Source organism: Cibotium barometz, chromosome 17 (genome assembly GCF_041138505.1).
Source record: "Cibotium barometz isolate CiBa-2024 chromosome 17, ASM4113850v1, whole genome shotgun sequence".
Classification (NCBI taxonomy): Eukaryota; Viridiplantae; Streptophyta; class Polypodiopsida; order Cyatheales; family Cibotiaceae; genus Cibotium; species Cibotium barometz.
In genome coordinates this window covers 4214420-4230698 of record NC_141062.1, presented here as the reverse complement: position 1 = coordinate 4230698, position 16279 = coordinate 4214420, and the positions used below count along the sequence as shown (strand labels likewise).

The window sequence follows — 16279 nt, the reverse complement described above, 5'->3', positions numbered from 1 at the left end:
GTGGCTTAACAAGAACTTTTTCGAAGATTATTCGGCATTATTGACGGACTATTTGGAGGCTTTGCGGCTTGTCAAATTAAGTAGAAGGGGATGCCACGTGCGTCCCACACTTGGATGCCACGTGGACATATCTTACAACAGGTGTAGGACTTGGAGTGGAAATTGGTCCCCTTGTGAGCCCCAATCTGGGATGAGTCAGCCATGGTTCCATTCTAAGCATCCAAGGTCAGGTGTACAAGTCCCGTACATGGTCGTGGTAAGGTGTGCAAGTCTTGCACATGAAGTAGTGCCAGTCCATACTGTGAGTCACTCTCTGAAATGATCACAGGTGGTCCGATCATGGTTACAGACTTGTAGCCCGATGCAAGGACCTTGAGAAAAGCATTTAGTTGCATGTAGGTTTGCATAGAGTGTAGAGTGGTACCCTACACCTTGGGCCATGTGGGGCAGCCAATGGGCCATGGCTCTGGCCCATATAGTGGCCAGTCCTTACAGGGCATCGGTTACACCACAAAATAGGGTTTTCGTTCTTCATCCAAGAGGATGCCTCAATGTGAGACGACGACTTTCGTGTTTGCCTGTAACTCTCACAATTATCCAAAGGTGTTGCTTCAAAATCAAAGAGGGAAATAGGTGGAGTTACCCATGTACTGCTTCTTTGTTTTCCTCTTGAACGCTTCACAGGAACCGGCACTCTGATATCATGAGAAGAATGTGGGGAAGAGAATGAGGTGTACACACACAAGGAAGATGGATGGTTGAATTTTCTTCTATTGTCTTTTCTTCTTTATGGCCATTAACATAAAGAGATAAGAGTACACGCTATAAAGGAAAGTGCTCTTCTACTACAACATACAAAGGTCGGTCCATAGTATGAAACAAAGGTCAGTGCATAGTGTAAACTTGACTATATGAGCTGGCGCTATAACTATGCTGGATTCTAATAATTCATATGTGGCTCACACAGCCTGTCATCCATTAGTGGCATATCAACCATAATCACCCACTATACTAGTGGCGCAAGTGCGGAGTTGTCATCCTGTCGTGTTAGCAATATCCGCACTAGTTAAGCTTGATATCTCAGCATTGAGGCGGATGTTAGCACTCGTGACAAGTTGAATTAAGTTTATCAGGCAACTCATTTTTACTACCCCCTTGGCAGATGGATTGCACATCAGCCTTTCCAAATGGAGACTTGGATGAGGCATGCAAATTTTATGAAGTCTCTGTATGGATTGAAGCTTTCGAAATTCCCCAGATCATGGTATATGCATAGACCAATGCAAGTGGGGCTAAAACCATTATATCTTAAAGCATGTTTATTGGTGCGGTTAGCAAGAAGCAAGCCATTGTTGCATTATCGTCTACCTAGGGTGTGTATTTGGGAGCTGTAGCAGGCCAGTTGGCCCTTGCATTAGTTGCCAAAAATAAATATTCTACCATTATGTGTGTAAGGGCAGTTCAACATAGATATACCAATATGCTGTCCAGTCTTATTTTTCATGAGAGTCATTAGCCAGATTCATCACCTTTTTTTCTTCTTGTTTTTACTAATTCGATTTTCTTTTTCAAATTTGTTTGTGGTGATGTGCTTTGTCTAAAAGAAAGTTCTTTTTCTATGCAGCTGGACAAGAAAGGTTTCGGACATTGACCAGCTCCTACTATAGAGGCGCTCAAGGCATTATTCTTGGCAAGTTTTCTCTAGTCTCTCAACTAGTGTTAATGAAGGTTCTTGTTAGTGAGATTCAAGACAGAATTTGTGCTTCATTTTCTGAAATTAAGGTGGCAGCTTGGCAGTATTGGTAGAATTCGCTTATTCTCTACTCAATGGCTTCTATTAGTGGATGATTGGGGGTCTGGACCTGTGTGAAACCCTAATTTTTGTGTGCCCCACAAGACATGATACATGCATGTGACTATTGGTAAGGCTGATATATATGACATATATAAAGAGGTGGCCACAAGATGATATAAGGATTCCTCTTTGGCTACCTTTCTCTCTCCACACCCCCCTCCACCAATCTATCACATGGTTTCACCATCTTGGCCCTTCTCTTCCATAGATCTTGAACAGGGCTTTGTGTGAAGGCTTTACCCCGTCTTTGATCTATAAAGGAGGAGACTCCACGGTGCCAAACAACTACCAAACTATCATGATTGACTGTATGTTGGATAAGATCTATGGGGAAATATTGAAGGCAGAGATTGGTGTTTTGGTGGAGCGATAGAGACAGAGACAGAGAGCACCTGGCCAAGCAGGCTTTAGGAGGAAGTACTTGGCAGCCCGGCAGTGATTATGATTTGTTCTGGGGACCAGATTTGGGAGAGGAGGGTTGGAGGAGAGTAGCAAGATGGTAGGTTATGATGCTTTCACACGTGCTCAGGAGTAAGTCCCGAGTGCCACATGGTATAGTATTGGCCGAGTTTGGCATGTTCCAGACAATTACATACATACAATATGGCTTTCTTGCCTTTGGCCAGATCAACCAAATCCCATGTTTGATTCTTTTTAATAGAATCAAGTTCATCCTGCATGGCTTTGTTCCAATGCACATTGTCTCGTGCATCCACAAATGAATCAGGCTCATCATCATCCTGCAAACTAGCTGCCATAACCATATTTAAATCCATGATGTGTGCATGCTCATTGGTCCGTGTCTCCCTACGAGTACAGCCAGCAAGAGGAGCATCTAGATGGCTGTCCTGTAATGTCCTCAAATACCATCTAGGTATATGTCTGACCTGTGGAACCTGTTGCCCCATATTTGGCTCAACTTCTGGCTCAATCTCCTGCTGAATTTCTGCACCGCCTTCATGATTAGCTGGCTGCCCTGCACCCTCATGGGTTGGATCACCAACTGTGGAATGAAGCTCCATAGGTAGTAGGCCTTCAAACACATCATTTTTAGCCTGATGCATCATTTTCAGCCTGATTTGCATCATAACCAGCCATGGATATTTCTGATTTTTCATCAAAAATCACATCCCGACTAGTGAATATCTTCTTGGAGTGTGGGTCATATAACCGGTAACCCTTGCTCTCATGGCTATACCCAACAAAAATACATTTTGTGGCTTTATCATCCAACTTCCTTCTCAACTCTTTGGGTATGTGTGCATATGCAAGACACCCAAAAGTACGAAAATGTGATACCGAAGGCTTGCGGCCATGCCAAGCCTCAAAAGGAGTAATTGAAATCAATGCCTTTGTGGGACATCGATTCAAAATATGACAAGCACACATAACAGCTTCCACCCAAAAGATATGTGGTAGCTTCTTTGCCTTTAACATACATCTGGCCATCTCCATGAGTGACCGATTCTTCCTTTCTGCAACCCCATTTTGCTGTGGAGTATAAGGAGTAGTAAACTGATGCTTGATACCTCTACTCTCAAGAAAGGAAATCAACATGTGTGACACGTATTCCCCCCCTCGGTCAGAACGGAGAGTCTTAACCTTGCATCGTGACTCTGTTTCAGCAAGTGCTACAAAGGCCAAAAATGCATCATATAACTGTGATTTCTGTGTCAACGGATAGACCCAGCATATACGAGAGAAGTCATCAATAAATGTAGCAAAATAGAAGCAACCTCCTAATGACTTCGTCTGCATGGGACCACAAAGATCACTGTGTATAAGCTGCAACTTTGCAGTTGCTCGTAGAGCCTAATCACGTGGAAAGGAAAACCGATGCATTTTTCCCAAAACACATCCTTCACATATGTGATCTGGAGGCTTCTCCATAAGAGGTAGGTCTGTCAACATGTTATGTCGCTGCATAAGCATAAGACTACCAAAATTTACATGCCCCATGCGAGCATGCCATAACTCCGCATCAACCATAGTTGGAGTAAGAGTGAATGCATTATAAGCAGACTGATCCACTGGCTGAATTGCATCCAATTGATAGAGTCCATGACATAATGTACCAGTAAGCATCAAGGTCAAAGCATTAGCTTTGTCTCTGACCTTGCATTTGTCGTCATCAAAGTTGACCTGCATACCACACTGTGCTAAAGAAGAAATGGACAACAGATTCTTCTTTATCCCTAGTACATATAAGGCATCTGTAAGGCGAAGAATAGAGCCATCAATGGCTGTGAGCTGAATCTCCCCAATGCCACGAACTGGATATGAAGCATTATTGGCACACTGAACAGTTTTGCCAACAGGGGCAGGGCATACATTACAAAACAAATCCCTGCGAGATGTGATATGCTTTGAAGCACCACTATCAAAATACCAAGTACATGCATGTTCAGTCACACTGAGTGCCTATGAAGACCAAGAGGCATCATAACTACATGTGTAGAAACAGTAGTCCCTGTCTTCAACAAAAGAAGTAGTCTCCGGAGGAGCTTTAGAGGCATCATTTATGATTCCTTTGCCTTTTCTTTGGCAATCCTCTTCCTACACTCTGTGATGTAGTGACCTGGCTTCTTACAGTAATTTCATTTGCCCTTCTTCTTGGACTGTCCATCACCTTTCTTGGTATCCTGAGATGAACCACCATCATCTGAATTCTGATTTGAACTCTTTGGCTGAACTTTGCCTTTCCCTTTTTGACCTGTCTAAGATAGTGGATACAAGCTGTGTCTCAGGAATAATCTCATCCACATTGATGAGTTGCTCTCTCAAATCCTGCAGCTTGTTCAACTGGCTAGACATATCATCTCCTTCATGCATCTTTTGATTTTCCAGCTCTCTTTTTAAAAATGAGATCCGTGCCTCATTACGAGCAGCATACATTTGCTCCAAAGTCACCCATGCATTCCGTGAAGAGCCAGCTGAACGGATATGAGGTATAATAGACCTCTGTACTGACAGTGCAATAAGTGACAAGGCTTGTGCATCTTTGGTATCCCGTGTCTTCTGGGCATTTGTTCTTTGAACAGGCACCTTGTGCCTGTGCCTGTTGTGCTCTTCCACGAGCACCCCCTTGGGGGAGGAGTCTCTGGAGCCAATGGACCTGGACGTGGTTCATCACCACTAACAAAATCCCAAAGACCTTTTGCCACGAGCACATTTCTCAGCATAAAACTCCACAAGGAGTAATTCATGCCATCCAACTTGTCTTCCTTAGATAAGTACGTGAACACATCACTTTGCTGTTGATTTGCCATTATGCCAGTGCACAATGCTGTACCTGTGTATCAAAAAACCCAAAAACAACAACCCTGAAAGCAACTGTACTCCACTGAATACAGCTGACCCAAATATGCCTGCACTCTCAATCCTCTGAATGTGCAAAACAATGCACCACTGACTGAGTAGAGCACCAAAAATGGCTCACATAGTGCCAAAATGCCCAAAAATGCCCAAAAAATTTCTGCACGCAAAGCCTTGCAAAAGCTTGTAGAGGGTTCTTTGCAAGAAAACCTCCCTGTATCTGCCAGAAAAATTTTCACAGAGAAAAATCCCAAAATTCAAAGCATGTAAAGCTTACCAAAATGTGATTTATCAGGTACTTGTCGGCTGTAGGCTTTACAGAACAAGTGTACGGTACAGTGTACGGAGGAGAAGCAGGTGCTGGTCGACTGTAGGCTGTACAGAACAGCAGCAGGTACAGGTCGATTGCAGGCTGTACGGAACAACAGTACGGAAACAGGTCGCTTGTACGGACAGCTGTACGGCTGTCTGCGCAGGACTGTACAGTTGTCTGCGCTGGAGTGGTTGCAGCTGATGGCGAGGACCAATACGTACAGGGCAGGCGCAGTGTACGGAACAGGGCAGTAGCCTGTACGGAGCTGTGTAGCTGTCGGCGAACTGTACGGACAGTTGCAGGGTACGGAAGATGGCGAGCTAGTACGGGCAGTTGTAGGCGAACCAGCTCTAATAGTACGGACAATTGATGGCGATGGCCTGTACGGATGGCTCTGATACCAAAATGAAGGGTTTGAGCTATTAGGGTTAGGGTTTGGAAGGCACTTCAGCAGGAGGCGTGAGAGTGAGAGAGAGGAACACAACTGCTCATATATTGATTGTTGATAAAATGAAGTACAATAGCCACATAGAAGGATGTGACCTAATAGTGTGTTCACATGGTCCGGCCATAAATAGTGCCAGGTGGACCAAATCACTTATAAACCTTTATAAGTGAAACTAAGGTAAAACTGGGGGAAAAAACCTCCACTAATTGAAGTAAAAAGTACCCCAGTAACCTACTGATGATCACTAGCACTCCCTTGGGTGCATACATAGCATAAAACCCAACACCTTTGGCCTTCCAAAGAAGAAATATAAGGACCCCTAACTAGATTCTTGACGTGCCTCGAAGCGACAGAGAGAGAAGAGAGAGAGTTTTAGTATCTAATCCACTGTATATTCCAACAATACAAAAAGATGCATGTCTATACAATGTTTGGAAGACCATAGGTCTTCCCAAAAACATGTCTTATCCCATCTATGACCTAACCCCCAAATAGGAGTGAGATGATAACAAATGAGCAAAGACTTGTCTTTTATAGGCTTTTGGAAGTAATTCTAATTGGCCGACTGCTCTATGGACAAACAAATACTAATATTCAGCCGATAAGAAGTACTACCCTGTTAGCAGTCATCTCTTGTTTGTATAGTGAGGGCCTTTGTTGTGGGTGTGCCCGCCTAGAGCTTTTCTCATTTTTCCCCATTTTCCCTATATTTTTTCTGGTCTTGGAGGGATGTCTGTCCTGGCCGACTCACATTGTGCTGGCCGACTGAGTTCTTGTGCTGCCCGACTATACATGTGTTGGCGAACTGGTTTTTACCCAATCGTGGACATGTGGGCAGCCTGTCGGCTGTATTTGGGCTGTCGACTGGTACCATAGAGTGGTATAAATACCACCCTTGCCCCCACCTCCTCATTTTGTATTGGATCTTCGTGTATATAACAGAGTTTATATAGCTTCTCCCTCTCTCCACTTCTGCGTTCTGTTCTCCACAGCACTTGTCTCATTTTTCCATTGTGCATTCCGACATGGTATCAGAGCCCCAGGTGGCGTGAAGCTTGGAGACAGTGGGAGCTTGAGGGTTTGTTGATTTGTGGTGCTGATTGGAGATTTCTTGGGCTGTTTGGGACTTGGAGATCAGGTAGAAGGTGGCCATCACCGTTGGATAGCCACCTTGCATATTATTTGCAACCTCTTCTTCATTTTTTCCCTACCCATCCTCCCTTCACAAGACCTTGTGAACCCTTGAGATGGCAGATTTGCTTGAGATGACTGAGAAGCACGTGAAGATCCCTACTCTCCCCACATTCCCGGTGGATTGACAGTTGGAAGGGACCAACTACGATATCTGGAAGGTAATGATGGAGTCTGTCTTGGAGTCTTATGACTTGGCTGATTTCATTGTGGTTGGTGTTCCACGGCTGGAGTTGGAGGACGAGGAGTTTTTACCCTCTACTCGGAAAGAACAGGAGGAGGCTCAGGCAGAGTTGTGGGATCGTGTCAATATGCCCGTGTGCGTTCTTTCATCTTCCTTAATTGCACACCATGAGTGATTAATCATATCAAACATATGATGTTGACGAGAGGAATTTGGTAGCATTTGGCTTCTCTGTATAACAGGGTATTACCCATGAAGCGGGTTTCCTTGGAAGTGCAGATGCGGGTGATGAATCTTGCAAAAGTCTTTGACGATGCGGGAGCACATCAACAAGTTGTAGGCTCTTCAGCAGGTGGTTCTTCAGGTTGGGAAGGAGATATCTTTAGAGGACATGGCCATCACTTTGTTGTCTCATCTGACCTCTCAGTATTCAGCTTTTTACTCCTCTTCGATCACCAGTGGGAGGCTCAACACCATCACATAGGAGGAGCTTGTGCCTATGGTCTTGGACCAGGAAGAGTGTTTTACGAACCCTCCACAGGGCGGAGGTTCTGAGGCCTTGACTGGCCAGTGGTCGAAAGGCCGTAGTAAGGACAAAGGGAAGTCTTTTGAGCAGGAGCCCGACTTGGATCGTGACGCCTTGAAGGTAGAGTGGACATGTAACAATTGTGGCAAGAAAGGCCACTATTGGAGGAAATGTCCTAAGTGGAGCACTGACAAGAGTGCAGATTCCTGAGCAGTAACCGTGAAGACTCCAACTTTTGTGCACTTGGAGATTATGGACACATGCTTCATCTTCTTCGAGTAGGGAAGCAGTTTGACTCACCGCTAGGGATACTCGGGACTGGACTCTTGACAGTGGTCTCTTTTCCGAGAGTTATTACAGGAACGCAGGTCACATCCTGATTGGTAACAAGTCCACTATCCCTATTCACAGTGAGGGCAGGTTAGAGATCGTTCCCGATGGCAGAGGGGGGAAGCATTCCTCCCAGGTTCTTTATGTCCCATCCCTTGGTTTTCATTTGTTGTTAGTGCATGAGAAGACTGTTGTACGGGTGGAGTTTGATGAGCATTTTGTTGCTCTACGGGACAAAGTAATAGGCTAGATTGTATGGGAAGGCGGAGTGGAGAATGGGATCTACAAACTCTCAATATTCTCTCTTAGAGGTTCTCAGTTAGGTGATTTGTGGCAGTTTTGTCATGACCACATGAATGTGGATACACTGCGGCGGCAGGCTTTCCGGAACCAAATGGTGGATGGTTGATGTCTCGTATCATTCGGGACAAAGAGCCTACTTTGAGGAAGCTCTTTCCCAAGGGAGTTGTAGGAAAGCCATGCAAGTGGCGGATGATGACTTGTGGGAGGAGGTGTCTGTTGAGCAGCCTCCAGGCTTTGCGGTTCGGGGTTCAGAGGGGGTGGTTTACAGGTTTCGGAAGGCCTTGTATGGTCTTCAGCAGGTTCCTAGGATGGCATACCAAAGTTACAGTTGTTGATCCTTGTGAGCAGGTTGATGCCTCCTTGTATTGGAAGTGGTTGTGTTCATTGATTTGGTTGTTGAACACCAGATGGGACTTGAGTTTCCCGGTGGGGGCTATTGAGCTCATTCATGCGGATGCCTTTGAAGACTCATTGGGACGCAGGATTGCGGATCTTACAGTATCTAGTATCTGCAAGGTACGAAGGATCTTGGACTCTTCTATGACACTAAAGGGGGAACGACGGATGGGGTTAGACTCCAAGGTTGGAGTGACTCAGATTGGGGAGGAGATCCAAACACCAGGAGATCTACATCAAGCTATGGATTTACCCTTGGCTTAGGAGCTATTTCATGGAGTAGCAAGAGGTAGCCAACTTTTACCTTGTCATGTACAGAGGGTTGCTAGTGGTGCTGCTTGCGAGGTGGTGAGGTTGTAGAGGTTATTTGGCAAGATTGGGTTTCCACTGGCGGAACCCACGGTCATCCAGAGTCATTTTGTTCGTGATAAGTTTTTTGCTGATGACATCTTGCTAGATTTTTGTTTGATGGAGGACAATGCGGCGGACCTCTTCACCAAGTCCCTACCTCAGGCTATGCTCCGGCAGCACTCCAGCTCACTAGGGTTGGTTCCACATCCAGGAGCTGAGAGGGGGTGTTAGTAGTCATCTCCCCTCTATATAGTGAGGCCCTTTGTTGTGGGTGTGCCCGCCTAGAGCTTTTCTCATTTTGCCCCATTTTTTCCATGTTTCCCCTATATTTTTTCTGGTCGACTACACTGTGCTGGCCGACTGAGTTCTTGTGCTGGCCGACTGGCTTTTACCTAGTCGTGGACATGTGGGCAGCCTGTCGGCTGTATTTGGGCTGGCCGACTGGTACCATAGGGTGGTATAAATGCCACCCTTGCCCTGCCCCCACCTCCTCATTTGTATTGGATCTTCGTGTATATAGCAGTGTTTATAGAGCTGCTCTCCCTCTACACTCCTGCGTTTATAGCAGTGTTTATAGAGCTTCTCTCTCTCTACACTCCTGCGTTTTGTTCTCCACAGCACTTGTCTCATTTTTCGGCTGTGCATTCCGACATACCCCTCTTATCTAGATGCCTTCCGGTGCCTGCCAAGACTGCTACTGCCCTGATCCTGCTATTTATCTAGTGCCTGCCAAGACTGCTACTGCCCTGATCCTACTATTTATCTGGTGCCTAATCAAGGATTAGCCTTGGGAAATCGGCTATGTCCATGTGTGCACATGACAATATGGTCCGACCCAAGTGGCTTTGCGAAGACCTACACAGGGAGCATCGTCTTCTACACAAAGACTTGAGAGACGGCTATCCATGGTGTCACAGTATGTACCGGAGTTTGCTTTTTGGGGGCATATCCATACATCTGGGGGGTTTTCACAGCAATAAGATGCGATGAGGAGGCACAGTTTATGTGGCTGCACTCAGCCAAGCCTGGCTTTCAGATTTTGCATATTGCAGTGTGTTACTTCCCACCCAAGACATTGGGCTTTTTACAGGACTTGCTGCAAGATGGACAGTCCCCATATACCCCCTTGCTTGCAGACATGCGGGGTTCTCCTAGCAGGGAGACATTGTCCTGTTTGGTGACTTCAAATCAGATACAGCTGGAATGCAGCACATGAATAACTTCCATAATTTCAAAGATAGACCCTAGAGAGATGGGGCTACAGCGGTCATCTCGGGATGCAGGGTCTATGCTTTTTAGATATTGGAGCCGGCCATGAGTGTTAGCATTCATGGCTCCAGGATGGAGGTTGTGCAAAGAGAGGGATGAAGGATCAAGCCATGACTATTGCTCGATGATAGCCCGAAGCATGAATATGTGATCCAATATGGAGAAGGTCCTCCTGAATCCTGCCTACCCTGGTGCCCTGTAGCCCTCTCTGTTAGTGTGCTGAGCTCATACTCAAGTATAGATCCATAAATCTTTGCCAAGATATGGCCGATCATGATGGTTCTATAGTTATTAGGATCCATGGGGTCTCTTGCCTTATGGATAGGTGGGGGGGAAATCCCTCTGAGAGGGCCCTGTTAAACATATGGGCTAGGAGGGGTTCCAGGGTGTCACATGCATAAGAGAGGTGCTCATAAGCCCCTCATTATCTTGTGATCGGTAGTTTTGAAGCCTGTGTATAGTCTTCACCCCCATGTCTCACGTGAAGGTGGTGGATGTGGTGGGACGTGTGTGAGGTTGATGTGTTGGGAGGGGCGTTTGGTGGGGTATGTGGTATAATGCGTGTGCATATGAGTGCCAAATGTGTGACCGCCCATCTCACACTACACCCAGATCCATTTCACCCATGATTGTGTTCTTATCTATGCAGATGAGCTCCACCGTCGTCTCTTAGTTGTAGACCCATCTGCACCCCTTACCACCCTCGCATCACAGCTCACAACAATCATCCACACACCCACCATCGATAATTTTCCACACACCCACCGGTCCACCACCAAAGCCCGCACGAATACCACGCCTTAGAATTGTTGGTATGACGACGTATGCCGTATCACACGTGCACATCTTTTGCGTGAGTTAGCTACTGGCCAATCCCAGAAGCAGAACTGGTACCTTACTCGTGGAGAAACGAGCACATTGTCACAGAACGAGGACTTATACCAACTCTTCTTGAGCAGGAATTCTGACAAGGCTTGGCGTAGGATCCGAGAACGACACTTACCCACCCCCATCACGAACCGGGGTAGGTGGTGCATAGATGAGAGGGTGAAGGTGAGGTAATTGTGATTGGCACCAAGCATGGTGGGATGGTAAAATCAGGTATCATCGAGGCTAGTTCCAGCGATCCTGTAAGATAATCGACTGTGCTGGTGTCCCCCTTGTACGGAAAACTAGTAAGCCCTCCTAATGTAGGCCACGACGCCATCCCATTATAGATAGCAAGGCTGTGGCATGAGCCAAGCTCTAGGAGTCGTCTATAGGCTCGTATAGAAAGTGATGGCTCCATCGTCCTGTGAGATCCTTTGTAGCCCTGTGCCATCCTGGTCCTTCACTTGCAACCTGATAGTGTCCTCAAAAATCATACATATGTCTGCTCACTCTTGGTCCTAGCATTTTTAAGTCCCCAAGTAAGAGGACCTCGCCTAGTCCCAAGAAGCGAGTGATGCCCTCAGAGAGAGCTGTGCATGGAGACTCCCTCCGCTTCTGTGGGTCATATCGTGAAGAATCTTGGACGAAATAGCATATTGCCATAGATGCATCTCGAGGCTGTAGTCTATAACCGAACCCACATGTAGCGCGCCTCCTCATCCCTCTTGACTATGCTAACCATGGGCTGTAAGTGTGTTCTGAATAAAACCGCTACTCGTGATCCCCTCACCCATCCTGCTGTTTGGAGACGCTGTTTGGGTCTTCCCTTGGTAAGCTAACTCTCACTGGTATCCCAATACATGTGGTAGTCCCCTCTCTTGGCTCTGGTGCGTCTCTGTGTAGAAGATGGTGTCCCGTTTCCTGTGAAAGTCTCCCTGAATCCCCCGATGTTTGACTACAAAGTCCCCTTGCTGTTCCAGATTGCCATCCTTAGATGTGTGGTCCCATATACCGTGTCCCTATTTGGGATGTCATCTTGGTGAAGATGACCTTACTGTCTCTATAAACTGCCCGCTTTCCTACCTTACGGGCTTCAAGCACCTGCGGCATGCTTATTTTCCTATGCTCCACTTGTGTGGGAGTGAGGTCATCACCAAGATAAATTCTCACCTTTGAGGGCTGCTCTATGATCCAAGAATGCTTGCCAGCTGGTGGTGTCCTTGAATTTGAGTAGGAGTGGGTGGGCGCGTGTGGTGTCCTTACCTGTTCTCCATGCATCCCTATATGGTGTGCCTTCTATGCCCATTTTCTGACATAGCATGGTGGCGTCTGCCTTGGCAGACTCCCCTTCTTGCAGCCCAACCACATGCACATGTAATGCCCGATTCTCCCTTCTTTTATTCTCCTCAATTGTGTCATGAATAATAGTGGGGGTGTGTGGTGTCGTGTGTCTCTTGGTGACCTGTGTCCACTGCTCCTCAACTTCTTTCTTCAGTATCCTCGTTCAATCTCCCTTTTGGTCTCCACAATGTCCTGTTGAAGCTTCACCTTGAGGTCTGCAACTTCAGAGAGGATGGAGGGACTAATATCTCCTTCCTTCTTGCAGTCCTGTATTTCTCCATTCAGCCTGGCAATCTCATCTCTGTCATATCTAGGCATCCACCCACTACCAAGCCTCTAGAGGCACATGCACACAGGCTCATGATGAAAGGACACATGGGAGGCATCCCTTAACTTATGCTGCATGCACCCGCACTAGGTGGCCATATGTGCTTGTAAGCATGTTCTCATCCCTATTCCTCTATGCATGAAATCACATAGTTTGGTTTATATATGATCTTAAGCTACCTGCAGTACGTAGTAGAAATTCTTGAATAGGAGAGACATTCATAACAATGTTGGGTTGTACTTACTGTATTGTAATATGGCTTGTCCAGTGTATGATGTGACACGGCGTGATACGTTTACAAATTTGTCAGATGTTTGGTTAAAAGAAGTTGATCTTTACTCTACCAACCAGGACTGCATCAAAATGCTTGTTGGCAATAAAGTCGATAAGGCAAGTTATTCAGCAGAGCTTAACACTAGTGTGTCAAGATACTGCTGATAATTTCATGTACTTCGTTTTGACGGAAAGAAATCAACCAGGAGGCACACACACTTATGCGGGTGCGCATGTGTGAGTGAACAATCTGTATTTTATAGATATTTGTGTGTGTGTGTGTGTGTACATGTATGTGTAAATTTATTTATCTATCTAATGACGTGTGCACGTGTGTGTACACGTGTTTTTTGTGTTTGTGTATATGTACACACAAAAACATATATATATATATATATATATATATATATATATATATAGAGAGAGAGAGAGAGAGAGAGAGAGAGAGAGAGAGAGAGAGCATATATGTATGTGTGTGTGTGTACATACACACTTTTTTTTATAATACTTGTGTGCGCGCGCGCGCGCACACACACACACACACATACATGTATTTATATTTGTATATGTACAAAGATAAATATAAATATAACTATATAACTATATATATAGTTTTATATAACTATATATATATATATATATATATATATATATATATATATATAAAACTATAACTATAACTATATATAACTATATATATATATATAGTTATATATATATAACTATATATATATATATATATATATATATATATATATATATATATATATATATAACTATATATATATATATATATATATAACTATATATATATATATATATATATATAACTATATATATAGTTATATATATATAACTATATATATATATAGTTATATATATAGTTATATATATATAACTATATATATATATAGTTATATATATAGTTATATATATAGTTATATATATATATATATATATATATATAACTATATATATATATATATATATATATATAACTATATATATATATATATATATATATATAACTATATATATATATATATATATATATAACTATATATATATATAGTTATATATATAGTTATATATATATATATAGTTATATATATATAACTACACACACACACACACACACACACACACACACACACACACATGCGCGCGCGCACACACATATATACATGCACATGCACACATATACAATATACATGTGCACATACATACATGTATGCACACACACACACATGTATGTATATATACACACACATACATATATACATATGTATATATACACACATATACATATATACATATGTATATATATGCGTGCGCGCACACACATGCACATGCACACATATACATGCACATGCACACATATACAATATACATGCACGCATACATACACAGTAATTCTAGATATGAATGCATTGATCTTTATTAAGACACCATCGCGTGTCATGCCAGGATTCTGAGCGTGTTGTCTCGAAGCAAGAAGGTATTGCTTTTGCGAGGCAATATGGCTGTTTGTTTCTTGAATGCAGTGCCAAAACACGAGTTAATGTGGAGCATTGCTTTGAGGAGCTTGTTTTAAAGGTTAGTGGTAAATAAATATTAACAAGCACTTAATTTAGCTAGGCAGTTTCTTGGCCTAATCTTTCTTTACTTTATTTTCTCCTGAAAATTTTAGATTTTGGAAACACCAAGCTTGTTGAATGATTCAACCTCAGCAAGGAAGAACATTTTGAGACCCGGACAGCCTAGAGAGACCAGTGCGGAGAGTAGTACATGCTGCTAAACTACTGAACTGGTACTTTGACTCTGATTACCTGTTTGAGTGTAATTCTTGAATAATGTTTGAGTGGTGGAAGAATGTCACATCTTTTCTCCAAGTAGTAATTAATGAGATAATTTATGCTAATTTTCTTAACTACTGGCCATGCTGAAAAGGTAATATAAGAAGTCTCTCAAGAGTAGGGAGAGTCTAAAATGACAAGCTTCTTCTTTCACATGAGACACTAGTCTCTCTCTCTCTCTCTCTCTCTCTCTCCATCAATATGGATGCATGCACATGTGCGCACGCACACACAATCACATACTTTGATTTATTTATGTATTTACGTATATATAATTTACTCAAACCACTCACATCTATATTTCAATTTTCTCATTTTTTCCAATTTATACATTCATATTTATCTTTACACATTTTTTCATATATAGACATCTGTACTCACCCATTCTCTCTCTTCTCTCTCTCTCTCTCTCCCTCTCCTGTTTTCCCTTGACTATTTTTTTTTCGTGAATTCGATACTATTAAGAAAAATTGGTTGACACCCATTGCCCCGTGTAGAAAACTGTCGTCTGTGCTAGTGTTTGAGAATAGAGTGCAGCGGAATCTCTCTCTCTCTCTCTCTCTCACACACACACACACACACGGTATCTCTTTCTCTCTCTTTTCTTTTCCTCTATATTTGTCACATCTCTCTCTCTATCTCTTTGTCTCACATGTGCATATGCACATTAGTCACCACAACTTTACACCTACTCTCTTTTTCACAGCTTTTCGTTCTTAGATTCCTCCATTGACGATTTCATACTAACCCACATATAAGTTTTTTTTGTGTTTGCCCCTCTCTCTCGCATGTATCAAAGTGTTTTCTGGAAGCGTCAATGTTAAGGATTCTAACCTTTTTCCTTTTCTAACTCTTTATAGCTTTTTGTGTAAATTTTATGGGATCCTTTTTTTCCCTCTTTATCTGTTTGTAGCTTTTGTGCAAATTTTTAGGGTTCTTTAAAAATTTTATTGCTCTAATCTTGTCTTATTTTTTATCTTAGGTTGTAGATATTTAAACCTTCCCACTCCGCACTGCCACTCCCACTCCCATCATACTCATCCACATAAGTTTTTTTGGTGTTTGCCTCACACACACACACAAAGTGTCTTCTTGAAGTTTCAATGTTAATGATTCTAACCTTTTTTCAT

At 43.4% G+C, this 16279-nt stretch overlaps 1 protein-coding gene across 1 annotated transcript in view; it reads left to right on the top strand.

Moving 5' to 3' along the window:
• Window positions 1-15223, top strand: part of LOC147629604 (ras-related protein RABC1-like) — a 76450-nt gene extending 61227 nt beyond the window's left edge. Inside the window, exons 4-7 of the mRNA XM_086811094.1 lie at window positions 1625-1690; window positions 13289-13410; window positions 14761-14889; window positions 14984-15223. Of these exons, the coding sequence (XP_086667220.1) occupies window positions 1625-1690; window positions 13289-13410; window positions 14761-14889; window positions 14984-15091 (425 nt within the window). The 3' untranslated portion in view covers window positions 15092-15223. The remainder of the gene's footprint in view (window positions 1-1624; window positions 1691-13288; window positions 13411-14760; window positions 14890-14983) is intronic.
• Window positions 15224-16279: the final 1056 nt, after the last annotated feature.